This window comes from Mesoplodon mirus (assembly GCF_964341445.2).
Source record: "Mesoplodon mirus genome assembly, chromosome: 8".
In the NCBI taxonomy this organism is placed as follows: domain Eukaryota; kingdom Metazoa; phylum Chordata; class Mammalia; order Artiodactyla; family Ziphiidae; genus Mesoplodon; species Mesoplodon mirus.
Window position 1 is genome coordinate 108240377 of NC_138984.1, and position 27824 is coordinate 108268200.

The window sequence follows — 27824 nt, forward strand, 5'->3', positions numbered from 1 at the left end:
TGATGACACTGCTATGTCCTACCTGGTGAATTCATTAGAAAGACTCTTAGGTAACAGCATCAAGGTCAGGAATCACTACCTTCTATTAGAAAGAAACCTGGATATCATAAAATTGACTTCCATTTCAAAGATTTAAAAAACTGATAAAAATGAGAAATTATTATTTTAAGATTAGGGTATTCAGGCTTAGAGAGAGGTATAGTGACTTATCCAAGGTCACACAATAGAGATGTGACTCAAACACGCCAGGTTAATGCTCTTTATTGTTAATTCAGAGCACTGAACAAACCAGAGTAAAAGATAAGCCTTAAGGATCACATAAAATATTAATAATTTTCATAATTGCTTCATTTGTGTCCAAATCTTTCATGGCTGGTAAACCAAGCTCAGAAGTAGAAGTTTCATAAGATTTAGTCAGCTGTACTGTATTCTATACACCAATTTTAATGACCCTGTAAGATCTTTCATCACAACCTAGATGAAATGCTCTATAACTTGAAACAGGCTTTACTTCACTTTCTACCTCTGCTACCAACTAATCTTAAGCATACTTTTTCTTTGGGCCCCATCTTTTCCATCAATAATAGGAACAGTTTATATTAGATCATTAATGGGGGCCTTTCCAGTGTAAGCATTCCATATATTTTTAATAACTTTTCAAGTAGGAACAATTTCTACATGGTAAAGGCTGAACTATCTGTGAAAATCCCAAATATGATGAAATTTTCCCAAATATGTCAATGGAACACTGAATGGAATTTCTACTTGAATCAGTCACCTTGTGATTATTTTTGATGTCATCAAAACAAACTCTAAGCTTAGCCTTATACCATTCAATATAGTATAAAACTATCTTCCTAAATCAGCTGCCTATTCCATCTCCAGGACTGCTGTAAATTTTCACAGGATTAAAATATTTGAAAGAATCACCTTTGAAGTCTGAGACCACTCTGGATTTCACAATCCACATGGTCATTTGATTAGTTGTTCAAATACTAGAAATTTTGCTAATATTAAAATTATGTTTCTGACCCATAAAATGCGTTTCTTTTCTCCCCACTCAGACTTAAATAAGCAAGATTCTTATGTAGGATATTTCAAAACAAAATCTCATTAAATTTCTCTGCGTGGAAAACAAAGCTAGGGAATCATTGGCAAGTTATAGGGAAAAAGTTGGAAAATTACACACATTTTATGAAGATTATACTCTTTGAAAGAGGACCATTTAAAAACATTGAGTGACTATTTTCAGGAAGAAAATTCAATGGAAAATTATCCTTTGTCCCCATCTCTCTGTCACATCTCCTGCCAAAGAGCTAATTCTTGGTATCAGTATATTTAGTCATTTTGTGGTGCTGGTAATGACCTCAAAACTCTATATGCTTCCTGGGAACAACAAGAGATCCACAATGAGTTCATTCCTACACTAATGGATGCAACCTCAGTTTTATTTTCAAGTGAATTTGTTGAGCTGATCACATCTCTCTCTAAGTTGCAACAAAATGATAATTGGAGTTAAGAGATCTATCTTCTGGTAAAAGTGAAATTGAAATTACATACCTTGATTTAAAGTTATCAGGTGGCATGAGTTCCAAAGTATGAGTTGGTCCATATAGGTTTACAACATATAATTTGATTGTTGGGTTCACTTGACCTGCCTTTGAGAAAATGAAAGTTGCAATGCAAATACATTATTAGAATATATTGAGAAAGAAAGAAAATGCATTTTTAATAGAACTTTATTGGAGAATAATTGCTTCACAATACTGTGTTGGTTTCTTTTTTTTCTTTTCTTTCTTTTTTTTTTTTTTTTTTTTTTTTTTGCGGTACGCGGGCCTCTCACTGCCGTGGTCTCTCCCGTTGTGGAACACAGGCTCCGGACGCGCAGGCTCAGTGGCCATGGCTCACGGGCCCAGCCGCTCTGCGGTATGTGGGATCTTCCCAGACCGGGGCACAAACCCGTGTCCCCTGCATCGGCAGGCAGACTCTCAGCCACTGCGCCACCAGGGAAGCCCCTGTTTTAGCTTCTGTTGTACAATAAAGTGAATCAGCCATATGCATACATATATCCACCATCCCCCCCCCTTGCATCACCCTCCTATCCCACCCCTCTAGGTCATGGCAAAGCACCGAGCTAATCTCACTCTGTGATGCTGCTGCTTCCCACTAGGTATCTATTTTACATTTGGTATTGTATATATGTCGATGCTACTCTCACTTTGCCCCAGCTTCCCTCCCCCACCCCTCACACCATATCCTCAAGTCCATTCTCTGTCTACGTCTTTATTCCTGCCCTGCCACTGGTTCATCAGTACCAATTTTTCTTTTTTTACATTCTATATATATGAGTAAGTCAGAAAGAGAAAAGAAAATGCATTTTGATTCTTTTACAATTTTGTGTTACAATGGGGAAAAAAGTTTAATTTCTCTGAAGTAGAAATGATTTTAAATTCAACATGATTGCTTTCAATTGTTTTTGTAGATTGCTGCTTCTCTAGCATTTTAGTCAGACAATTAAAGGTGATAGAAAATCACGATGACTTTACTCATTAGGCAATGTTCTGTGTTCTTCCCCTAGAATGGCACCAGAAGGGCTGGCTTTACAAAACAACTAGTAGATAAAGCAGCTGCTCACACTATAGGATATGAAAAGCAAAGGGAAGAAAGCTTGGCTAATTGAAAAAAAAAGAAGAAGAAAGAAAAAGAAAACCTACCCAATCCCAGTGCCACATGTTTAAAATTCCACAATACCTAATTTCTTCCATGCATTAGTCATCATAGGTTTTCTTTTAAATTATAATGAATACTAAATGAGGTATAAATGTCCCTTGCGATGTGGGCCATGGAGAATGCCCTCACTACGTACCTGGCATGAAGACTAGAAAGACAGTGGTAAGAAAATGTAATTTGAGTTTATTAAATCAAAATTTATGAAATAATAACTATGCTGTATAGCAGTTCATATGTTTCTGGCTCCTACTATGTGTTAAAGCATCACATGAATTATCTTATTATATGTTCCTACTACAGTTCTAAGTCTTATTTATAACCATTTTCCAGATGAAAATGGAGAAGCTTATAGCAAATTGTGCAGGGTGAAACATCCAGTAACTGAGGGAGCTAGTATTTAACCCCAGGATGCTCTTAACTGCTCTAGATTTGCTTCCGTTCATTCCTAGGCAACGGCCTTCAAACTGTGAACTCCTGGGGAGCAGAAATGGGAACTTATGCCAATATATCTCAAGCATGTAGGATGAATGAATGAAAGAATGTTGATGTGAATAAATAATTAACAGAATCAATTGGCTACTTGTGGCTCAATGTGCTTCTAAACAACACACTAGTATCATTGTGGTGTAGCTGCTTTGTGAAGAGAAGACCATGTGAGATATACAGAAAAGGATACGGAAATTAAAAGCGAGTTGAATTAAAAGACCTGACAAAAATCTAAAGGGAATGATAAAACTGATTTAAAGATACCAAAGAAAGATTCATGTTCAAGGAATTGGTACTGACAAAACCCAGAGTTAAATCAGGAGCAGAAGCAACATAATGCATTCCACCAATAATCAGTAATAGCTCCTCAAGAATGTTTTGTTAAGTTATTAAAAATAACGAACATGGAGGGGAGGGAGGAGGGATGAATAGACAAAGTAACAGGATTTGTGGAGCAGTGAAAAATACTCTGTATTTTTCATTACACATATGTCCAAAACCATAATGCATAACAACAAGATTGAACTGTAATGTAAACTCTGTACCTTGGGTGATTATGATGTGTCAATGGAGTTTCATCAATTATATAAAAAACACAACTCTAATGGGGGGTGCTAAGTGGAAGCTGGGGGTATATGGTACAAATATCTTCCTTCCCCTCAAGTTTGCTATGAATCTTAAACTGCTTTTAAAAAATAAAGTCTTTGGTCTTCCCTGGTGGCGCAGTGGTTGAGAGTCCGCCTGCCGATGCAGGCGACACGGGTTCGTGCCCCGGAAGATCCCACATGCCGTGGAGTGGCTGGGCCCGTGAGCCATGGCCGCTGAGCCTGCGCGTCCAGAGCCTGTGCTCCGCAACGGGAGAGGCCACAGCAGTGAGAGGCCCGCGTGCTGCAAAAAAAAAAAAAAAAAGAGTCTTCATTAAAAAAATGACTAGCACATCTGTGGGAGCGTATCACACACATCAGAAGTTTGATCCAAAGAAAGGAGTCCAGAAAGGCTTTCATTTTAGAAATGCAGTGACTATAAAGAGAGATTATGAAAATGGTTCACATGATAAAGGGCTTCCTGGAAGATAAGCTATGAGCCTGCCTCACAGAGAAGGCTCAGGTGTCAAATTTTGTAAAGCTTTTTATTGCTCTAAAACCCTCCAGTGCTTGGGTTCATCTGTCTTGGGCAATTTAGCCTTCTCCCTCATTTAGGGGGTCCCTTTCACATCACTTTTGTTTTAATTCAATTGCCATGTTTCTCCTTGAAAGTATTGGTCTTTCTCTGTATTTTTTGAGTCTAACCATTTCTCTAGCCTGATCAGGTATGTTAAAATTTAGAGCTGGGGCAGAGTATTTAGTAGTGTCATTCAAAGTGCTTTTTTTTAAACCAGCAGCATCAATTAGAACCATAGAAACACAAATTCATGGGCCCCAAATGGACGGACTTATATTCAGACCCAGAATCAGAATCTTTGGTTGTGGACCTAAAAACCTGTGTTGTAAGAGGATTTCCAGATGATTATAATTAGTATGCAAATGTTGCTAAAACACTGAAATATGTGCATATATCTATATATAGATATATACTACTGCTCAGCAGTTATTAAAGGTGAACTTAAATGAAAATCATCCAGAGGGCCTGGAAAGCTGATTAAACCACTGACCACTGAGGCCTTCCTCCAGCATTTTTAATGTCTAGATGGGACATGAGAATTCACATTTCTAATAATTTCCCAGATGAGGCTGATATTGCTGGTAAAAGGGCAACATTTTGAGAACTGGTTCAGTTTAATCTATGAATCAGAGAAATCTGGGTTCAATTTTGACTGTTATTTATTGGATATGGACCATGGGCAGGATGTTAAAGATCCTCAAGTATTATTTTATTTGATTCTCAAAAATGAGACATTTCTCTGAGGATATGTCACAGTCAGAAGTTTTGAGCCAAAGTAGATTTCCTTTCAGTGGAAAAAACATCTCATACTTTTGTTATATGGACTAACAAAAAAGATGATTTTCAGAAGTGCCAAAAAATAGTATATAGTTAATTACATAATTAATTAACTCGTGAATTAAAAATAATGGTCAGACACTGATTTTTCTAGTGAGTGAAAAACTGTGTTCATATTTTTTATCTTTCAAAAAACTGATTAAAGAAAAAGAGAAATTAAATTAAATTTGATCAATTTTTATGAATTCTTATCAGTGATGCCTAATTTCGTGACATACTTTGTCAAAGATATACGCAGTTATTACCACATATTAAGGCAGTTTTTTTCAGGTCTATAGGAGTGTACAGGATCACTGGTATCCCAATTAGCTTTCACATGAAAACAAATTAAAAGTTGTGTACACACCATGAGTCTAAAAGTCCATGATTGAAGTACAAGATAAAGTTAGAAAGCCATTACTATAACAAAGTATTTTTGAAAAATGCCAACTAATTTATTATATGAATTTAAAATACTTTCAGATTCAAATAAGAGAAAAGTTTGGAGCCATCATTAAACAAGAGGATCATTGATCAGTGAAAACATAACCACTTAACATCTGTTTGGTTCAAAGGCAATGCAAGTCTGTTATCTCCCTCTGAATTTGTATGAAATTACTGGAACTGAAAGAAAGTAAATAAATGAAAACATCTAAAAAGAAAGTTGTGTACACCTATGGTCAGTTTTAGACAAACCCAAACATTAAGCTGTTTCCAAAATTCAGCTGTCTAGCATTCTATAATCTCAATTTGATTTCTTTCCTTGGAGTTCTGAAATTAAGTGCACATTGCAAGTTCATTTGTACCCTTTAATATTTGAATTGTTTCAATAGTTTACAAATTAGAGGAGTTCATCTATTCGCTTTTTAACAGTCTAATTTGCTACAATGACTGCAAACCCATAGAAGCCTTCCTCTATGGTTCTGAAACACAAGCCTCAATAATACTTAACCTTATCTTACTGGCAACCAAAGTGTCATTAAACAAGATAATGTTTTAATTAAGAAGATTAACCTGAGTTGCTGAGATAGAACTGTGCATCTTTTTTGTGCTGAATTGCTAATGATAGGGTATTTTATGAATTCTGAATTATGCTGAATTAAGCAAAATACAAATATATTTGTTTAGTGTAAGTATTTCATTACTAAACCTGACCACATTGGGTATTTGCTACACTCGTTTTAATCTAGTTTAATTTGAAGCACAATTTAGTGTGAACTCTATGCATTACTTTGATGTCTAAAGCACCACTTTTTGGACGTTTATTGCATAAGTAAGAACAAATCAAAATAACACATTTGTTAGTGGAAAAACTAACAAACTTTTTTTTTAAACCAGAGTAGAAAATAATGAGACTTTGAAAATTCAAGTAATAGACCGAAAATTATTCTGAAATTTATTCTGAGAACAAGGAGGAAAACCCAGACCTAGTTTCTTTGAGTCCTGTTGTCTTAAGCACCTGGGCAGATATCTTTACTGACAGCCACCTGAGGACTTTGGATTCTTTCTCTTTGGCCACTATAATATTTGTCTTTATTTTTATTACTCCTCAATGGTAGTCATTAATACACACTCAGGACCTTCATTATGTATTACATACATCGGGTATTAGATACATAATTTATTAAATATACAGGCTAAGAATTTTACTCATACAGAGCTGAGTCATTTGTAGTTAATGGAGCAAAGAGAGCTCCATATCTATTCGTTAACTTGACAAGGAGATATTTTGATTCCAGCTACATCTTCTGAGATACAAGTTAACCTCTGGTAGTTTTAGACAGAAAGAGAGAGAGAGACAGAATCAATAAATTTGAGTTATTTCTCTGTTCTCTAAATAACTATGACTTTTATAAAAGGACTTAGCCTTTTAGAAGCTTAGTAGGCCCAACTGTAAAACAGAGGCACTTGTGAAGACGGCCGAATGAAGAAAAAATGTGAAAAGTCTCCCTTAAAATATATAGCATATTATTAGCACACATGATTTACCCATTTAGTAAACAAACATTTTTATTATTTTATGCCTAGCTTTACTATTAAGAAATATTAATTAATTAAATAATAACATTAAATAAAAACAAATTGTCTAGGTTTGTCAACCCAGTATCTTCTGACTTACTGCTGACTTATTTAGATTTTCTCAGATGTTTCTGTATGTCCATTTGTTTGCCTCAGTCTTGATAAAATTATAAGGCCTAGGAGTGTCCAAGTTCAAGCCCCAAGAGTCTGTAACTGAGAAGGCAACTCGAAGATGCAGCTATCACATATAGCTCTTCTGTGTGAATCCTAAAATCCCCACTCCTCTTGGAAAATGAATTACAGAAAGTGGTCCCTTCCCTGGGGTTGATTTTATTCCCTTTGTGCAATGCACACACTGAACAGCTCTGAGTGACTGTCTTGCCCATTGACATGTGCTTTTCACAGTATGGACCCATTCTTCATTTTGTATTTACATTGTCAGGTGAACTTTCATTATTATAAGTAAATCAAATAGGGTGAGAGTATATTTCAAAAATCTTTTAATTTTTTCTCTGGAAAAAAAAAACAGGTACAGGTATGTTGTACCCGCACAAACTGTCATACATAAAACATGGCTAAATCTACAATTGGAGAAGACATAAGTACTTTTCTTGGAGTACCATACAAATGTCTTGGGAAATATAATTATTTTGTTGTTAGGTCAAATTGCCATTTTTTCCTGAAGAGCACTGAGTATACGTGCTTTCAGATCTATGTCCAGAGAAGACCCTAAAAATAATATTTCAAAATCATGGAATCTTTTTCCTCTCAAACCTGCTGTCTTCCGTAACTGTCAATCAGTCACTCTGTTACTACAACCTATTGGAAGGAGGATAGGATGGGGAGAAAGACAGCACAGAATCTCCCTGAGGAAACAGGCTTCACAGCCCTGAATCTCGTATTCACTACTTTCCTTCCTCCTGTCCCCACCTTGGATAACATGAGTCTTGTGGATGATAGGAAAATGAGGAAAGTCATCCCCCCCAACCACGCCTTCATTGCAGGAGTAGAAAAATACACGTGATGGGTAATTTTTCCAGGGCTCTGCCCAGTTAAGGTACTGCACAAACTTAAAGGTATAAAACCTATTGTACTTTGGAAACATAACATACAACTCACTAAAGAAATGGCTTAATAAAGACTTCTAAATGAAATCAGCAGCCTTCTCTTACCTCATTAAGAGCTAAAAATGTATAAACTTGAATTTTGAAAGTTTTCTATAAGACATCCTTACATGATTAATGCTTGGGGGGGGGCTCGATTTTTTTTTGTTTCGTAAACATGGGGAAAATAAACTTTAAAGAAAGAGACCTTAAAAAATTAACGATGACATATAAGAGAAAAACCAGTACACTCCAGATGGTTCCACAGCCTGCTTTCAGAGGCCTCACCCAACACTTAAAAATAGTTTTGCTATCTGGGCAGGGTTTCCATAATTGCTTCACTCAATAAAACAATTCCATCTATTCTAGCTATGCCTGGCTCTGGTTCTACCCCAGCATTTGATAAAGTATGTTCCAGAGTAATGCTCTGCCAAAATAATACTCGTGCTAATATTAATAATCATAAATTCTCCATGCTTAGTCTATTATTTATTGGTGATTCTTTATGTTTAGTCTATTTTTTGTTTGTTTGTTTTTGTGGTACGCGGGCCTCTTACTGTTGTGGCCTCTCCCGTTGCAGAGCACAGGCTCCGGATGCGCAGGCTCAGCGGCCATGGCTCACGGGCCCAGCCGCTCTGTGTGGCATGTGGGATCTTCCCCGACCGGGGCACGAACCCGTGTCCCCTGCATCGGCAGGCGGACTCTCAACCACTGCGCCACCAGGGAAGCCCTAGTCTATTTTTTATTGAGATTATTTATGCTTAGTCTATTCCTTACTAGAGATTCTTTATGCTCAGTCTACTTCTTATAGGAGATTTATAATACACATTAAGAAGCAGTATATTAAGTGCTCTAAGAAACCATCTGAAAAAAAGCTATTTTTTTAACTGAGAATTCCCAACTTATTTGACTGTGGCACTTTTTGCTCCTGTATGATAGCTATTAACAACTCACAGAATATATACCTTGGAGAAACTTTTGCCCTGGGATCAACGCTGCTTCTTATGTTTTCTCACCCTCTTTTCAACTAGGAAGGTGAGGGATAAAGAATGAGAGTATCAAAGTGAAAGAAATACAGCAAAAGTTCCTGCACTCTTGAATCATCTTTAGCTGTTCATACACAAGCACTGCGCACAGACCACTGCAAGCTCTCAAAATGATGACTCTGTTGACTGGTAAGGGGGCTTATTTTATTCTCCAAAGACAACTTGTTCATGAACCGAGAATACTGTCAATCAAGTCACTGGCACACAGAGAGGGCGGACAAACAGCACTTCCACTTTACTTACCTTAGGATATGGATACTTCTTTCCTTTGGGATACAAAGCTCCAGTAAAGCGGGGGATAACCATGTGAGGCACCAAGGAATCATTTATCATCAGGAAGGCGAGCCTTTCTCCATCTGGTGACCACCAGTGGGCGATGTGAGAATGCAGAAGTTCCTCTAGAATAAACGAGTGTTATTTGAAAACAACTGTAGATGTGGGTTCCGTGACCCACAAACATCTGTCCTTGAGATCTTCATTGTACATAAATACCTTCTATACAGTGTGGTGGATTTTATCAACTTCATGAAGAATTCTTTATTTCTGAGCTACCCTTTTAATCCCAAGAAAAGAAGATGCAAAGAAAGGAAAGAATAAAGCAGTGAAGTCAGGATTTCATGGATTGTCAACAATGTGAACAGAGGAGATGAAAGCACTATCAGAGTAAAAAGAACGAGAACAGTAATTGAAGACTGAAACGTGGCATAAAACCATATTCGTGTCGTTATTCATTCATATCTGCATTCAGTCATATTTCCATCCTGCCATCATCAAACAAGTGGAATACCTACTAGATTCGTTAAACTATTCTAAGCTCTAAGGAAATAAAATTTTAAAAATAGACTGGATATCTTTCATGTGACCCCAGATCCACTATCCACTTTTCTACACCTGGTTTCTGGCCCAGGAAATTAACCTGTATGAACTATATCAAAAGGGCTCCCATGATCTCTAGAGCATGGCCACTATGGCACCTTGGCAAGAGGTTAGAAGACGGAGAGTAAAGTCAGAGTATGTATTCCCTTGGCTCTGTCCTGAAGTGTCACCTGAGGCTTGCTGAGTGCTTTAAATGATCTCACTACTCCTATCAATGCAGCCTCATCTACACAATTTTCTCCTTTTGTATCTGATAATGGCTCACTTCTATCATCATAGGGGTGCACACTGCCTGGCTGCTACTAGTCTGGATTATAGTTCTGTCATTTATGGATCCCCTACACCTTCACCTCTGTAAATTATCTTTTTGTAAATAAATAGTTTTCAAATTATTGAATGTGCTAACTCTTTTCCTTTTAAGACCCTAACATAATACCAGCAGTAGACTCAGAAAAGACGCCTTCAAAATTAGGTTCTGAGATTAGGTTGGAGATCTTTGATGTAATAATAACCTTTCTGGGGGGAATTGGGAGCATAGATAATCCATAGCAAGGGATGGAATCATGAATAATCAATTGTCACTGGTGATGACATAGAATAAAATGCAGCTAGAGAGGAAAAGTGTTTGGAGGACAAGTGATTGTGACACTCAGTTGCTACAAAAATGACAACGATACAGATTATAAGTGAAGTTCTTATGAGACCTCAGAGGGATTACATAGGAATAAACAGAAATTGAAATCATGACAACTAAATTAGGAAAACACAAAAGGTCACCATGGCAACTTTGGAGTCCCTCTCTTCTGTAGTTGAAGAGCAGATGTGGCTGAGGTCCGAGAGAACATAGACAGTGTTGCAGAGGTGCAACACAAATTAGTGTCTCAACTTCACTTGTGTTTTAAAGCTAAGACAGCAATATTGGTAGAGAAGTATTGGGAGCCTGACAACTAGGCTAAGGATGCTTGGGTAGATGTGTGCAGTACACTTACTGCTTTCTGGACCAGTCTCATAAATAACACATTTTATAGTGGAATGTCGGCTGAAGATTTTGAACCTCAAAATTTCCACAAGTCTTCTTGCTGACTGAGGCAACCCCTATACAAGGGAGCTAGACCTTCTCTGCATAAAGGCAGAGTGAAAGCGTAATTCCTGTAAATTTTAAGAGGCTGCATCCCTAAGGAAAAGGTTAGAGATATAGTAGCCTGGGATACACTGGGATGTCTATTAAAAAGTGAGAAAATTTGTTGGGATTATATTTATTTAAAAGTAAAGAAGGCCTGTACTCTGGATTTTGAAGAACACCGTAAACTACATTCACATGTGCTGACCTGTTTTATTCCCAGGTAACCTCTAAAACTGCCAGTTCTGAGAAGAACCTGAGCAAGAGAGGGCTGTGCAGCAGCTCAAGGCCATGGTCCAATCTTTCCTACCATCTTCACCCTGTGACCCAGCAGATACGATGGTAATCCAAGTGTCCTTCCCAGAGATGTTGTGTGAAGCTTCTGGCAATCACCATATGACAATCAGAGCACAGGCATTACAAGCTTTAGGGAAAGGCCATTTTCTCCTGTGCCAATAAATATTCCCCAATTCAAAAGCAGCTCTCTACTGAGCTATGGTAGAAATAATTAGCCTGACCATGTGATACCAAGTGACTATGCAACCCAAACTGTCCATCATGACTGACTCTTATCTGATTCACTGACCATAAAACTAAACACATACAGCTATATTCCACTATAAGATAGAAGTGGTTTATATGGAACTGGACTAGAACGTATAAGTGAACTGCCCATTGTACTGCATCCTCTGCTTTATCCTTTCTCCTTCATTTCACATCTATGCCTCAGGATGCCTATGCCTCTGACATCCTGACATAAGCTGGCAGAGGAGGAGTAAATGTAGGCCTGGTTTATGGGCAGGTTTGCATGATGTACTTGAACACACTGGAACTGGACAGGCTCTGCACTATAATCTTACCCAGGAGTGGCATCAAAAGACTATAATAGACATAAATTCTCCCAGTTGGAAGACTTTTAAACAAGATATTTAGTTTTCTACTTCTTGCGGAAGGAGACTTGGCTTGAAGCATAGGTCCATCCAGACTCATGCACAGTAACTAATAAATGGCCACCTGATCAGGGATATGGAAAAGTAAAATCACAGAAATAGTGACAGGAAGTCTAGGGAAAATATGTGCATGGACTTGTCAGGAGGGGTAAAAATGTAAAAATTTGAAGATATTAGTGTCCTGCTTAATGTCCACTGGAGCACATCCATAGCAGAGGAGGCTCTCAACGACCAGATGGACAGTATGACCACCGAGTGCATGCCAGTTTGTCTCTGGCTGCCAATGATATTGATTATTACTAAACTCTTGACATGGCATTATTTCCCAGCTGGCCCAGCTGACTACCTGGTGACAGGTGGATTACATGGTAACTCTTCCATCAAGAAAGGGTAGAATTTTGCCATAACAGAAATTGATACATATTCCAGATATGGACATGTCTTTGCTACCTGCAGTCCTATCAGCACTGCTGTTCATGGACTTACAGAATAACTTATCCATTACCGCAATAACCCACACTATGTCACCTCCAAATAGCAAATATTTTACAGCAAAAGGAAGGCAATGGACTCAGAATGGCATTCACTGATTTCATCATGCTCCTCACTAGCCAGGCTTGACAGAAGAGTAAAGTAGTCTGCTGTACCTCGATTTAGGCACTATTTTTTGGACAACATCCTTGAAGTTGGGATGTTATCCTCCAGATATTAGGGTCCTGCTTAATGTCCACCAGAGCACGTCCATAGCAGAGGAGCCTCTGTGTCTGCCTGCATAACCAGGAAGCACAGATCTAGGAGCTAAGGGGTGGAAGTGTAGTGTTCTCTTTCGCTATCACATCAGTAATCCACTGGACACAACACTCTGTTTCTTATCCTTATGACAATGGGCTTGGTGGGTGTAGAAGTCCTAATAGCTAAGGGAGGATTGCCTCCAACAAGGAAAATAGTCACAATTCTGTTCCTCTGAATTAGAAGCTGAAATTTTTCCCTGACCATTTTGGGCTCAGTGTGACTGGAAAAATAAACTGACAGAAAACATAGTCACTGTGCTGGGTCAATGATTTATATCATCTGCCAGGAAGAAAATGTGCCTTTACTATATAAAGAAGGAAAAGGAAGAAGATATTTGGAATTTAGCAGATTCACAAATACCCTTTTGTCTAATTCCATCTCATTTTCCAATTCCACATTTCTACATGCCAATTTCCATTTCAATGGAAAACTAAAATGGTAGCAACCTAATTAAGAAGAGGAAGCAAAGGAATAAGATTTGGCAGGAATAAAGTTTTGGTTTGATGCACCAGGTGAATGACCTATCTAGCCAAAATGCTGACTGAAGGTAAATGGAAAAAGGAATGGATAGTTCAGGAAAGGAGCTATGACTACCAATTAAGGCCATATGATAAGTCATTTATTTTCTTAATGGGGCCATTTTCCCCCAAACCTTATATGAAAAACACAAATATTGGCTGTCAATTTCAGACAGGTATATAACTGGACTAATATCACTCTACAATGAAATGGTAGCAGATGAGACTTTGTGTGCTCCTCTTCTGGGGCCACAAACTTTTCATTTGAATAATAAGAACATTCCCATGGTGTCTGAGTTTAAAAACTCAAAGTGTGGCCAATATGAAACCAGGCAAATCAAATAAAGAGAAAAAAGTTAGTGCATGGTATTTATTTTGTTGGTTTCCACCTATGGAAATCATGTGGGTTTGGCTGTCTTCTTCAACCAAAACTCACTGCTTCTAATACTGTGAAAACTCCAGGGCTCCCTCCTTCTAGGCCTTAGTAACAGCTGTCCACCTTCCCTCTTCAGGTATTAACGGCTAAACCATTACTAGCCACAGGCTGTATATTCCTTGTCTTTTACAAGTGGCCTTTCATAAATAAAGCTGAATAATATTTTGAATGTGCCATTTTTTTTCCAGTAGTGATCCTGACCCTGATTTATTCAAGTAACTTAAAATTCAGGTGAGGAGACATGAGTGAGCCACGTAACACTGAAGAAAAAACATGCTGCCAATGGAGTGCATGTAAACTCTAAGTCTTATAAGACCTGTAGGTACAGAGAGATCAGATTGTGTTTCCCCAAATCAACACTCAGGGTTTCTAAGAAGCAGGTTCTATCCTGGGTGCTGAAGTATGTGTACACAAGTACTTCCCAAGAATAAGAATGGCCCCAATTTGAGGGCACCATTCAATAGAAACTGGATATCATCTACTTTTATTTATTTTAGAGTGATTTAGGCCTAAAGTTGTTCCTCACAAAAATGATAAAATAGCAAAGTAGTTTATACAAAGAGTTATGTGACTTCCTTCATGTAAAAAAAAAAAAAAGCTACCTGAATAGAAAGTAGATAAATAAAAGAATCTTTAACATGCATTTGCTTAAAAGTCCTCATGAACAAGGCACACGTTCTTTAATTGCAACTAATAGGGACTTTTACTCATGGATTGAAACTTCCTGTAATTATATTATCTATAAACAATGTATTTTTACAAATTGTATTCCATTCCATTTCAATGTAGGCTTCGCTCTTCAATGTCTTTATTACACTGATTTAGAAAATCTCACTGCAGAGCAGATGGAGTTCTCAACACATGTGGTTTTATATCACAGACACTTAAAAATACAGCCTCAACACAAAGCACTCACAGAAAACTAACTCATATACAACCATTGTGTTCAGATTACCAAGCAATTCCAAAAAGTAAGCTGATTTTATCCATTTGTAGTTTATCAACTTAGATAGCATTTCCTGAGGATCTACTGTCAGCCCTGAGTTTTGGTTGATTTTTTTCCCCTTATTGCCTGTATCTGTCAACTTTCTTGAAAGAATTGTCTATGTTCATAACCTTCTCACTTCCCATTTACAGCTCCATCCACTGCAGGCTTGCTTCTGGCATCAATTGACTGATTTTGTTCTTGTCAAATTCTGGTAGCAAATCAAACAGTAACTTTGGAATCCTTAGCTTGTTTGACCTCCTGAGACTTAGCATTGTTGTTTATCATCCTATCTTCCTCTGGCTTCCATGGCTGCATCTCTAATCTTTTTTTCTTTTATATGTCACAGTTCAGTTTTACTGGGATTTAGTAAGTACTCAGTGAATGTTTGTTGAATCAATGAATGGATGAATGTGACTTCCTGTGTCTATGAGAAGGCACAAAAAAAAGTGAAGACAGGCATTTTGCATTATTCTCACCAAATAACAAAAAAGCAACAATCCCAATTTGTTGATAAGCATATTATTTATCTTGTAATTTTCTTCTCCCACCTCTTTATTCTTGTCGTTCTTAAAGCTCAATGCAAAAACCATTTCTTCTATAAACCACCCTATATTCCCGCAATGCATCAGAATTAATTCTATTTATACATATATTTAATATGATGACATGTAGTTCTATTTATATTTCTATTTACCATGCTCCAAATGGTTCATTATATAATAACTGTTTACAGTTTTTCACTCCATTAAGTTGGAAATACCCAAAACATAGAAACCCATATTCCTCATGGTATTGCTGTCAGATAATGTCTGACAAATATATGTGCTCAATAACTGTTAGATTGAATTTCAAAGAAGGATTCCTTTAAAATATGAGATTCTAAAATATATTTATAAATCTTTTAGGCATGTCAGTTCCATTATTCAAATAATTGAAAGTGACAGTCATTTTTTGTTTCTATTTAATAGATTCAATACTTCATGGAGATTTTCAAAGTTGTAAACTTGGCAGCTGTGAACTTTACCTTTTTTAAACAAAATATTGATCTGATATTTTGTTAAATTACCACGTTAAATATGCCAATTTATATGAATAAGATTTGAGGTGCTTTGTGTAAATTATATTTAAAATGTTTCATTTTGAGCACAATGTTTTATTTTTCTTCTGAACTTCACCAACTCTTTTTTTTGGGGGGGGCCACTCTGCATGACTTGTGGGATCTTAGTTCCCAGACCAGGGATTGAACCCAGGACCTTGGCAGTGACAGCATGGAGTGCTAACCACTGGACCACCAGGGAATTCCCCATGAACTTCACCAACTCTTTAAAACACATTATTTTATTTATTTATTTGTGGTACGCGGGCCTCTCACTGTTGCAGCCTCTCCCGTCGCGGAGCACAGGCTCCGGATGCGCAGGCTCAGCAGCCATGGCTCACGGGCCCAGCTGCTCCGCGGCATGTGGGATCTTCCCGGACCGGGGCACGAACCCGCGTCCCCTGCATCAGCAGGCAGACTCCCAACCACTGTGCCACCCGGGAAGCCCCACATTATATTTTATTTGCTTTTACTTTCCTTAGGAATTGAGTAATACTAGAAATAGAAACAATTACACTCTTAAAAGACTTTTAAAGACTCCACATTAGTGACTGTGGTTGGGAGCAATAGACACACTCACAGATTGGCCTGGCCCTTAACGCACTTAAAATTTGCCATAAAAACATTTTATTATCTTTTATGTGACTCTTCTAATCTTTTCCTATGATAATTATAGAAGGTAAATTTCAATTTAGAAAAACTAAGTGGAAATGTTACATGTTCCTTCTTGGCTTTCCCACACATGCTAATTCATATTATAATTGATTCCTGCAAAGTAATAAAAAGGAAACTCTACACTAGAGTATCACATATATACTGTTGAAGATCATATGCATTTCTAATAGGTAGTACTGCCTTTTTGTGAGTATACTGAAGGAAAAGAGAAGGTCTGGATTCTGGGAGGTGTTGACACATTGGACAAGCAAAGTGATAGTAAGTGATTAAACCCCGTGTGGGACTTTTGAACCATAGGTTGGGGATGCCAATCAAAATGCTGAGGGAAAATCAATGATGCATGAATTACCTAAATCCCTCTGCCAAACCTTAACACTTATTCCCTTCGTAAGGTCCCTTCTCTTGGAATTGAAGCAAGAATTGAGGTAAGTCCATGGAGAGTAGGGTTCAGAGTCTTTGGCTGATGAAACAGACCAGGGAAATCTAACACCTTAGGTCCATAATGCATGTCATCCCTTAGGGAAGAGTGAAAGGCCCTGCACCGTAACAGGTGGAGTAGCCCAGGACGAAGCACTGACTTTGAAGAGACACATTCAAGTGTCAGCTCTACCCTCGTGAACGCTGAGGTCATGTCCAAGTCACCTATCATCCCTGAATCACGGTTTCTTCAGTAAGTGATTAGATATACTAGCATTGTAAGAATTAACTCACATAGCATATCTGGAATTTCCTAGTATACCTAGAACATATGAGCCCAAAGGATTGAATTTAATTTGAATGGCAAAACCCATAATTTTTCCATTTCCCCCTTTTTGGAAAGTATCAGACTTACAGTGTCATCCCCTAAACAAAAGTTTCTGTTACCCATTTCTCCTGCTTATCCCTCAACACACTGTTCAGTTTCAGCCCCAATATATAGGTTTTTATTCTCTAATTAAGATAACCTTATTTCCCAAAGAGTGGTCTTTAATTTCTCTCCTTATAATTTCCTCAAATATGTAATTCCATAAACTATATGAAGCCTTCCCTAAAGGACAGAGGCCCAAATCTTGATCAGTGTCAAGTCAGTACATTCTACATTGGGTTTACCCCTAGTTGACTCAAAATTTCTTGAACGTTAAGGATCACATTTTGTCACCCAATGTAGCAAACTAGCACACCGTGAAGCACCCATGTTCCCGCTAAATTATCCTCTCCTCCCTGAGTCTACTGTTCCTTCTGATGTCTACTCACTGTGTCTGCCACCACTATTTACTAGTGATCCAAACCAGAAGCCAAAGAATCATTCTTGACTTCTTCAATCCATCTCGTCCATTTAAACACTAAGATCTACCTATTTTACTGCCTCATCAATTTTAGAATCTTCCTTCCTTCTTCCTGCTTTAACCCTAGTCATTATCTCTTGATAGAACATAGAAAAAGCCTTATAGCTGCTCATTGGTTCTTTTCACTATTCAATTCCAGCTTTACACTCTAGCCAAAATTATCTATTTATGTGGAAGATCTAATCTTGACACTTCCTTTCCTGAAAAGCTCTATTAGTTTCCCCATTTAATAGTGGAAAAATAATTGAAATCCCAGATAATTTTTAGGGTTACTGCCTCTTGGTTCTTGTTGCCTTCCTTTTCTCAAATTTTATGCCTCAATAATACCAAGCTGATTTTAGTTCCCTGGGCACACACTATGCTATTTAACCCTTCTATGCTTCTTCAAGTTTTTAACTATTGCATGGATTTTTCTTTCCTGGTTTCTTCTTCTGTGTTAAACTTATTCTTTGAGGCTCAGCTCAGAGGCTTTCTCCATTAAGAAAATATTTACAAATCCCTAAAATGGGCTAAGTCTGACTCCTTTGTTTTTTCATAGAATTTTGTGTTTACTGTGATTCATTACTTAGTACACTGCATTGGCATTGTTTCTTCATCTTTCAGGGTCTCCTACAGTACCAAAAATATTTTGAAGATAAAAGGTGTGTCTTTCCTAGATCCTCTAGGTAAGAGGTGGTTAATTCTTACTACCTAGATTCTCAGAACTACCAAGGTTTCAAGTTTGTTCCTCACCTGTTTTTCAATTCATTGGGGTGTCTCAGGCCCCTCTAATAATCCATCATTTTGAAATAAGAAAGCCAGAGTCAGTTTTTGACACTCTCAACCAAAGAACCCTACTAATCTGTTTGTGCATTTCATTTTGTAAAATTTCATAGTATAATTATCACTGATATTTCCACAGTAGGTTCCCCTACTCCTCAGAATAAACTGTGGCTTTTACTATTTGATGCTAGCTTATACACAAAATACATTATAGATATAAATACACATGTACACATATATGTGTAAATCTTGAGGGTTACAATATAGTTCCACCCAGCAACATTTTCCTTTTAATGTAAAGTCCTGAGAGCAGAACTTTGTTTTGTTTCCTGATGTATCTCAGCACTTACACAAGTACTTGGAGCATAGTAGGTCTTCAATAATATCTGTCAAATGAGAGCATGAATGAATGAAACGAATGAATGAATAAACTAAATGATTTACTTTCTTACATAATTAAAAGTAGCAACTCTGAGCTAGAAAGATTGCATTTGCCAGTACTGCTCAAGAGTAAAATTTATCCTCTGGAAGATTCTTACTTTATAATTTCTAATTTAATAGACTAACTTAGTTTAAATTTTGATGTATTTTGCCAAGATCAGTTGTAGAGTCTGAATCGTAGGTTTAAAACTCACACTTTGAGTTTTTCCTAGGCAATCTGTACCTATAACTAGTTGATAATTGGTACATGATAAAATTGGATAGAGGTTTTCATCACCTGATTCCTTCCTATATTCTCAGCTATTATGAAAACTTGATTCAACAGTTATTATAAATAACTTTTTAGGTAGGTTTTATTGAATATTTTGGTCCCTATACAGTGGCTTTTAAAATGTGACAGAATGTTCTTAATGGAAATGACTAATAATTAAGTGGCTTTCATGAACTTTTTGAATAGCAAAGGATTTTGTTTATTCTTTCCCAGAGTCAGAAAAATTCAGCATCTACTTCCAGAGTGATGTAAGATGATTATTCACTTTCATTAGTTAAGCATCACCAAAAATAAGATCTATTTAGCCTAAACAAAATGTGTATATGTGTGTGTATATATGTGAGATATATATATATGTGTATATATGTGAGATATATATATATATATATATATATCTCAAACATGGAATTATATAAGTAGATGTAAATCATAACCAGTCAAAACATGAGCAGATGCAAAGATATGAAAGCATGAAGGCAATTTTGAGAGGAAATGAGAGGAAGAAATAGTGCTATAAGTATTGTTATAATTGAACAGATTTTTCTTATAGATTTTGTATAAAAATATATCATTTGTATTCTTTTGAAACTAAATCTATTCACTCACCTTCATACAACCAGTCAGCAATTCCATTAAAAATAATTCCTTCTTTTCCAGAAGATGTCAGTCGCAATGAACTACTCTTTATATCAGGTTGATAGTAGATATTATTTTCAAAAATATAAATCTGGATCAGGAAACATGTAAAACAAACAAACCAAAAAACCAAAAGTATTAGGAAGCCTTTTTTAAAACTTTCATTTTATAGAATAAGAGCTGAAGAGCTAAGTGTTTTATTATTTGCCTGCTTTCAATTTGTTTTTATTTAATGTATATTTTTTATTACTTTCAATTATTAATGGCTGTTTCTTTCTCTATCATATAATATCTAGTTATCATTTAGAAATTACATGGTACTAGCTATTGAAGCTTTTAAATCCATATATTCAACAACAATGTTTCATCTACTCAACAATCTTTTTCTCATACCACAACATTGGTTTGGGTTTGAGATAACATTCTGTAGGCTTAAGAGACTGACAACTGTACTAGATGCCATTTTAGTAACAGCAGACAACTCGAAAAACCTCAATTTGGGGTCTTTTACCAAAAAATGCATTGGTGATCAATAAAATAATCTTTAGAGAATGTCTCTGATTCTCTCCAGCTCAACTCAAAGATCCACTAATGAAAGGAAGCACTGGCAAAACTCCTTCAGATTGATAAGTGGAACACACCTCCCTATGCCTCAGTCTTCCTTGGTAATTCTTTCCTAAATAGCATAGCAGTAATAATAACCTTGTGCTTGAGGATTCAAGAAAGAGTTTCAATATGAATACATTACAGAGTCTTACAAAATAATATCAACATCATCAGCAGCAACAACAATAGTCCCAATACAGGAACAGCAGTAGAAATTAAACAGTGTCTGTCCACAAAAAATGAACTATCTTTAATAGAGATAATTCAGGATAAAATTATTTATAATTCACTTTGAAATGCCAAACATTTCAAACTGTTGGTTTGTGTGATATAACTGTCACAGAGCCATGTTTCATCCACTTGTTGCGGGGAGTAGAATATTGTTCAGTGAAAGCCAAATTGCTATTTAGAGTGACATTCTACTAAGAAGGTGAAAGATGGCCTAGTGCCCATGTGTTCCAGCATGCTATAGGATCACTGCACAAAAGCAGACAGAGCAAACACAAGAACTTCTGAAATAATTGTCTGATTAATCATGAGGTCCTAGATTTTAAACCTTGATGTGCACAATAATGAAGGCAATCTTAATATCCAGAACATTTGATTGATATTCTACTTTGATTCTGGTGATTTGGCAAGCACTTAACAGTGAGTGTATCTAGTTAACCATTCCACTACTACCTGCTGTTTATAGATTACAGGTGAGGATGACAATAAGAATAAGAATTGTTGGGGGTGGAGATTTAAAAAGATATAATAGGTGTTTAAACATGTGTTTATAATCAGGCAGCCTAAATTTAAAATCCAAATAACTTGGATAATTTGTTTAACCTTTCTACATCTCAATCCTCTCTTTTATAAGATGTGGATGTCTCACACCTACTTTAGAGATCTGATGTGAAGAATAAATGAGATGATGAATGTAGAACATGTAACACATGTGGCTATTGCTAGGAGCGGGGCTGACTTCACGCAAGATAATCTGGTTCAAAAACCTTACACTTTTTGCAGGCGCTACAGAATCTAAATCAAAACAAAACCTCTACAGCTTCAGCCAATGTGTAAATTATCCCAAACTATTGACTATTAGGTTGATTAGATTATGTCGACTATATATTAGGAATAGTTAGTAGAATAGTAATAGCAGTAGGGGTAGTAGGGGGTGGTATTAACAAATGATATTCATTGCTTTCACTTCATTTAGAAAGTTTTCAAGTGATAAGAATATAGGAAATAAACTTATTATTGAAAATATGCAGGTCCCACTTAGGCAAAAGTTTGAGAACTATATCTCAGGTATCTTAAAACTGGATGGAAGTTTTTTTTATGACTTTCACAACCCCTCATAACTGAGAAATAATATTAGCTTTATGGTAGCCATTTAAAGCTTAAACTTTATGTGTTTTGTATACTACCTCCTTTTGCCTTTCACAAACAGTATATGAAATAGGCACACAAAATCAGCTTTACTTGGAGGGAATCCTCTTTTTGTACCATAATCTTCTATTAGGACTTGTAAGTAAATAGAAATTCAGATCATCCACACTCATGCTATATAAGCACATGGGACTATTATCAAAAGTAAGGGTAACTTGAGACTTCCCTGGTGGTCCAGTGGTAAAGAATCCACCTTCCAATGCAGGGCAGCTGGGTTCGATCCCTGGTCAGGGAATTAAGATCCCACATCCCACAGAGCAACTAAGCCCACGTGCCACAACTACTGAGCTTGAGTGCCTAAACTAGATAGACTGCGTGCTGCAACTACAGAGCCCATCCACCCTGGAGCCTGCATGCCGCAACTAGAGAAGAGAAAACCGCACACCACAACTAGAGAGAAGCCCACGCACTGCAACGAAAGATCCCACATGCCTCAGTGAAGATTCCCCATGCTGCAACGAAGACCCAACACAGCCAAAAATAAATATATAAATAATAAATCTTTAAAAAAAACTAAAAAGGGTTACTTAACCCAATGTAATATTGTTCCAAATCCTCAGCTTTTTGAAGGGAACAAACTCTAAGTCAAAACAATTAATAAAACCTCCACGATTCCAGCAGATGTATAAATGGTTTTGGATACCAAAACCATTGACCAGTAATTACATTTGTATTTGAAGAACAGATTGGATGATGTTCAAAATCCACATGAAACTGACATCTGTTTCAATGTAAAAGAACAAGCAATATGGAATCAGAATTTTAATGCCATTTGCTGAAATCTGTAATATCAGGGGATATCCACAAGATCTTTATTTCTGTGGACAAAAAATTAGCGGCTGCCTTTATGAAAATATACATTTATAGTCTTTTAAACCCTTTTAAATTACCACAGTATTTCCTTGAATTACATTAGCTTCAAATAATAGTCACAAATTCTCACCACTACTTTAGCAATATAGGAGCTGCAAATATTCCCAGGTACTATCTTGGCACACTGATGAAATTAAGCTGGATCCAAAGGGCAATGATCAAGGGCTACGACTAGATTTAAATCACATTGAAAATACGACAAACATTAATGCCATTTATCCTAATGTTACTGATTAAACTGTCATAATATTTTTGATGCCATCAATCAATTCCTTCAATGAGCTATCTAAACAGTATAACAAATAGAAATGGATAGCAACTTGACCATTTAATTTTTCAGCTAATAGAGCAAGCTAACTACCCAGTTTTTCAAAATCCATGGTCTTAGTACACTTATAAAATAATTCCAAATTGGTAAAGTCACAACAAAGGCAACAGGAGGACAGCTGAAATACTACATGTTGTGACAAACTGAGAAATATGTAGTAAATGACCCAGGAAATTATTCTATCAATGTGTTAATTGATATTACTCATTACCAGTGATTAAACACAATATGTGTCATTGCTGTGCAGGAGGCTTTAAGAGCCAATTTTCAACTTTCTGCATTCTCTTCCCTTGGTGCAACTCCAGTAATGCTTAAGATGATGGATGCCCCAGCAGCCAGGATTGCTGGGTGAAGAGGTATGGAACAAACTCCTTCCCCAGCCCCAGCCAACTTGTGATGGACATATGGCAATAAATGAACATTTGCGGTTAAAAGTCATTAGGATTATAGGTTTGAGAGCAATTACAATGTAAATTACCCTAGTGTGACTGATTTAACCAGAGACAATGCCTAATACAAACTTATAAGAGCAGACTCTTACGAACTTTCAGCCAGTTTAATTGAAAAAGAACATCAGAATAAAACAGAAATATAATTAAATGTTAGATCTATTTTAGCTGAAATATTACTGAAAAGCTATTCCACCTTCACTGATTTGAGTGATTTTTATGATAATTTTAAATTAGAAAACTACAAATCATTCAAAAATCCCCATATGTTGTAATGGTGTAAGAGAATCTACAAAGTCACAGCCAAGTTGGGATAGTATTTGGGCTGCTTTCTACTGTGGCTTGCTTTCTGGGAAAAAGTTGTAATTAAGAAACTATCCCAGATAACATATATTACTGGCAGGGATGTGGTGAAAGGGGTCCTTTCCTATGTTGACTGTGAAAATATAAAATGTGATAAGCATATTGAAAAACAATATGGCAACTGAAAACAAAGCATATTCCATCTCATCAGCAATCCCAAATCTGGGACCTTGTCTTGTAAGAAAAACAAAACAATAACAGAAAACCATCAATATGTACAGAATGATGAAGAGTGATATTTATTTCTGCAGTGTTTATGATGGCCAAAAAGAAGAGTCAAAGTGAAAACCCATCAAAGTGCTTGCCTGGATGGATTATGATCCATCCACATCAGGTAGTAACACTCGGGTTTTGAAGAGAATAAATTAGTGTTACATGAGTTGACCTGAAGGTGTTTCACTGAGATAGTGTCAAGTGACAAAAGGCACAAAACAAGAAAATTATTTCAACATGAATCCATTTTTGTGCACCAGACAATGACAATACTAATACAAACGTACACTAGCAGGGATCTCACCAAGAGATATACATTGAATGTTGTCTTCTTTTTTTTTTTTTTTTTTTTTTTTTGTGGTACGCGGGCCTCTCACCGTTGTGGCCTCTCCTGTTGTGGAGCACAGGCTCCGGACGTGCAGGTTCAGCGGCCATGGCCCACGGGCCCAGCCACTCCGCAGCATGTGGGATCTTCCCGGACCGGGGCACGAACCTGTGTCCCCTGCATCAGCAGGTGGACTCTCAACCACTGCGCCACCAGGGAAGCCCTGAATGCTGTCTTTTGGTACTCAGGCCCACACCTGCCCCCCTAACCCCCCATAGTCTTCTATTACTGTGTCATCAGAAACCTGAAATCTACAATTCTAAGATTCCTTTGCAAACTAGTCTTCTCAGCTTCTTTGCTTGATGGGTTCTAGTTACTTTCTGCAAATATGAGAAAGCTGCTAGTTAGGAACTGGAAGACATTTAACCTTTGGCAGTGGCTTTTGCATGCCAGCTTCAACAATATTGACTAAGTAGCAGTATATATATATAGTTTCATACCCTTCAAATCTATGCAGTTCTTATCTTTCAACCTGCCCTAATAGATGTGAACATTCAGATAACCATATCCTTGCTTCTTTTGGCTCCTGGACCACTAACCATACTCCAACTTCATCATACTTCCTGATCCAATAGTGGCTCCAAAATTTGTGTGGAATCTTTGCCTTTTGCTTTACCAGGAACAGATTTTAATTTTTAATTATTCCAGCTTATCAATTTCTTAAATAATTTATATTAAACTAAATATATGTTAATAAAGTGAATTTCATGTAATATTACTTTGGAAATAAATCACACAAAAAAGATTTTGCAGTGATTTAGCATCATTATTAGATTCAGATGTTATCATTTTTCAATAAATAAGAAAATTTTATCATATGGGCAGTATTAACACATATAATTATGTACATAATACTTTTTTATCAATAAGCCACCTTGAACTCCATCACATACATAAGACATTTAAATATTTTTTAAAAAAATAAAAATGTTTGAAATATTTAAGCCATATTCCATTAATGGATATGATTCCATTGGATTTGAAGTAAAATTTTCCCTTTTAAGCAATATGCTACATTTCAGTCTAGGAAACTCTTGGAGGAATTATTCTTTAAAGACTTTAAGTATAAACTTATAAATAAAAGGTCCTTATTTTGATTTATATAACAGATTATTTTGGTAACATGAAAGAATATAAACAGACAAAAAAATCAGAGCATTTTGATTTTACAATTAGAATGGCTAAAGTGAAAATGAGAGCCAATAATAATGTTGCCAAAGATGTAAAGCAAGTGGAACTTTCATCTCTTCTGGTGGGAGAGTGAATTGGTACAATCACTTTGTAAATATATGTAACAGTTTTTACCAAAACAGAACATGTGCATAACTGTAAAACTCAGCAACTCCATCCAAGGAAATGTATATGGATATATATCCATAACAAAAATGTATATGGATATACATCCAATATATGTATATGGGAACCCAATATATCAAGGAACATATATGAGAATGCTCATAGCAGTGCTATCTGTAATAGTCAACAATGGTGTTGCAAGTTATGATAATAATTACCCTTGGTGGGGAATAGTGCTAGTGAAACTGAGCAGGACACTGTGGGGCCCTCCTGGGTATAAAAGCCCTTCTGTGTCCCCAGTTTCTTGTTTGTAGAAAAAAGGCTTTTGTCTCCAAGGACTTCCCTGGGTTACAAAGAACAGACTCAAGCAGTTAATAATTAGGGAAGTGAGGGAATGAAGAAACAAAGGAAAAGCAGTCAAGAAACAATAGTTTAGGGATAAAAGAGAGCCCTAGTTCCTTCTTAAGGAATACACATAATAATCTGACACATATCTTTGAGTTGTTATGCAAAAACTAAGATCCCCACCCAGGTGGAAGATGTTAACTGTATGCTGACCACAAGCACATCGAACCAAGACTGGTTGGAACCAGAAGGTTGATGATTAAGGTCCCTGAAAAATCACCCTGTTACCTCACCACCAACCAATCAGAAGAAAGTTCACGAGCTGCAACCCTCACTCCAAATGTTGCCTTTAAAAGCCCTTCCCTGAAAGCTATCAGGGAGTTTGGGTCTTTTGAGCATGAACTACCCATTCTCCTTGCTTGGCATCTTGCAAATAAATGCTGTACTTGCCTTCACCACAACCCAGTGTCAGTAGATTAGCTTTGCTGTGTGGTGGGTGAGCAGACCCAAGTTTGGTTTGGTAGCACCAGTAAAGAGCAAAGCAGGGGTCTTATGGTATATGAATGATGCTCTGTTTCTACTCTGGGCACTGTGAAAATGGGATTGTTCACAAGAATCAGCTCTGCATATTTGCTGCATTATGTTAACTTAAAGAAAAAGGAAAAAATTATGCAGAATTTTATCAGTAATCATAATTCATTGAAAATGTTACCTTAAAGATTATCAATATTTTACTGAAAGCCACAGTATATCATTGAACTTTATAAAAATTTTGTTTCTTTAATTTGCCAGTGTGTAATAAATTCTGAGAGCCCATTTATGTAATGCAAAGTAAAGCTATGAGCACAAGTTAAATAGTTTGATTACCTCTGACATTTTAGATTTGAATAAATCTGTCTGTGGGTTATAGAGTACTGCTTTCATTTCTCTATAGAACCATCCCCGGGATAGAATAACTCACTCAAATCATTCATGTCACCTTTGCACTAGTACCTGACATTCTAGAGATAGAATCACTATCAGAGAACTCTCATCCCTTGACATTTGCAATTATTCATATCAGGAAGCCCTTTCAAAGAGTTCTTATTTCTTAAAAGCTTTACAGAACATTATGCATTCCCAAAGAAGTGAAATATATCCTTTTGTCTTAAATTCATAATTATGTAAGTCACTCCCCAAATCCAATGCCCTTTTATCCATTTTTTTTTTAAGGAGAAAAATGGATACCAGATAAAAGCAAGCAAACAGATAATTGAAAACCAACTCCAATCAATGAAATGTA

At 36.6% G+C, this 27824-nt stretch overlaps 1 protein-coding gene across 5 annotated transcripts in view; it reads right to left on the minus strand.

Annotated features, from left to right (window-relative positions):
- The window catches only part of DPP10 (dipeptidyl peptidase like 10), a gene marked incomplete at both ends in the record, with an annotated part of 1314496 nt that overhangs the window by 101885 nt on the left and 1184787 nt on the right, over positions 1-27824 (minus strand). For all 5 annotated transcript variants that reach the window (XM_082631553.1, XM_082631552.1, XM_082631551.1 and 2 more), the window contains 3 exons: positions 1561-1658; positions 9605-9759; positions 20218-20338. In XM_082631553.1, the coding sequence (XP_082487679.1) occupies positions 1561-1658; positions 9605-9759; positions 20218-20338 (374 nt within the window). The remainder of the gene's footprint in view (positions 1-1560; positions 1659-9604; positions 9760-20217; positions 20339-27824) is intronic.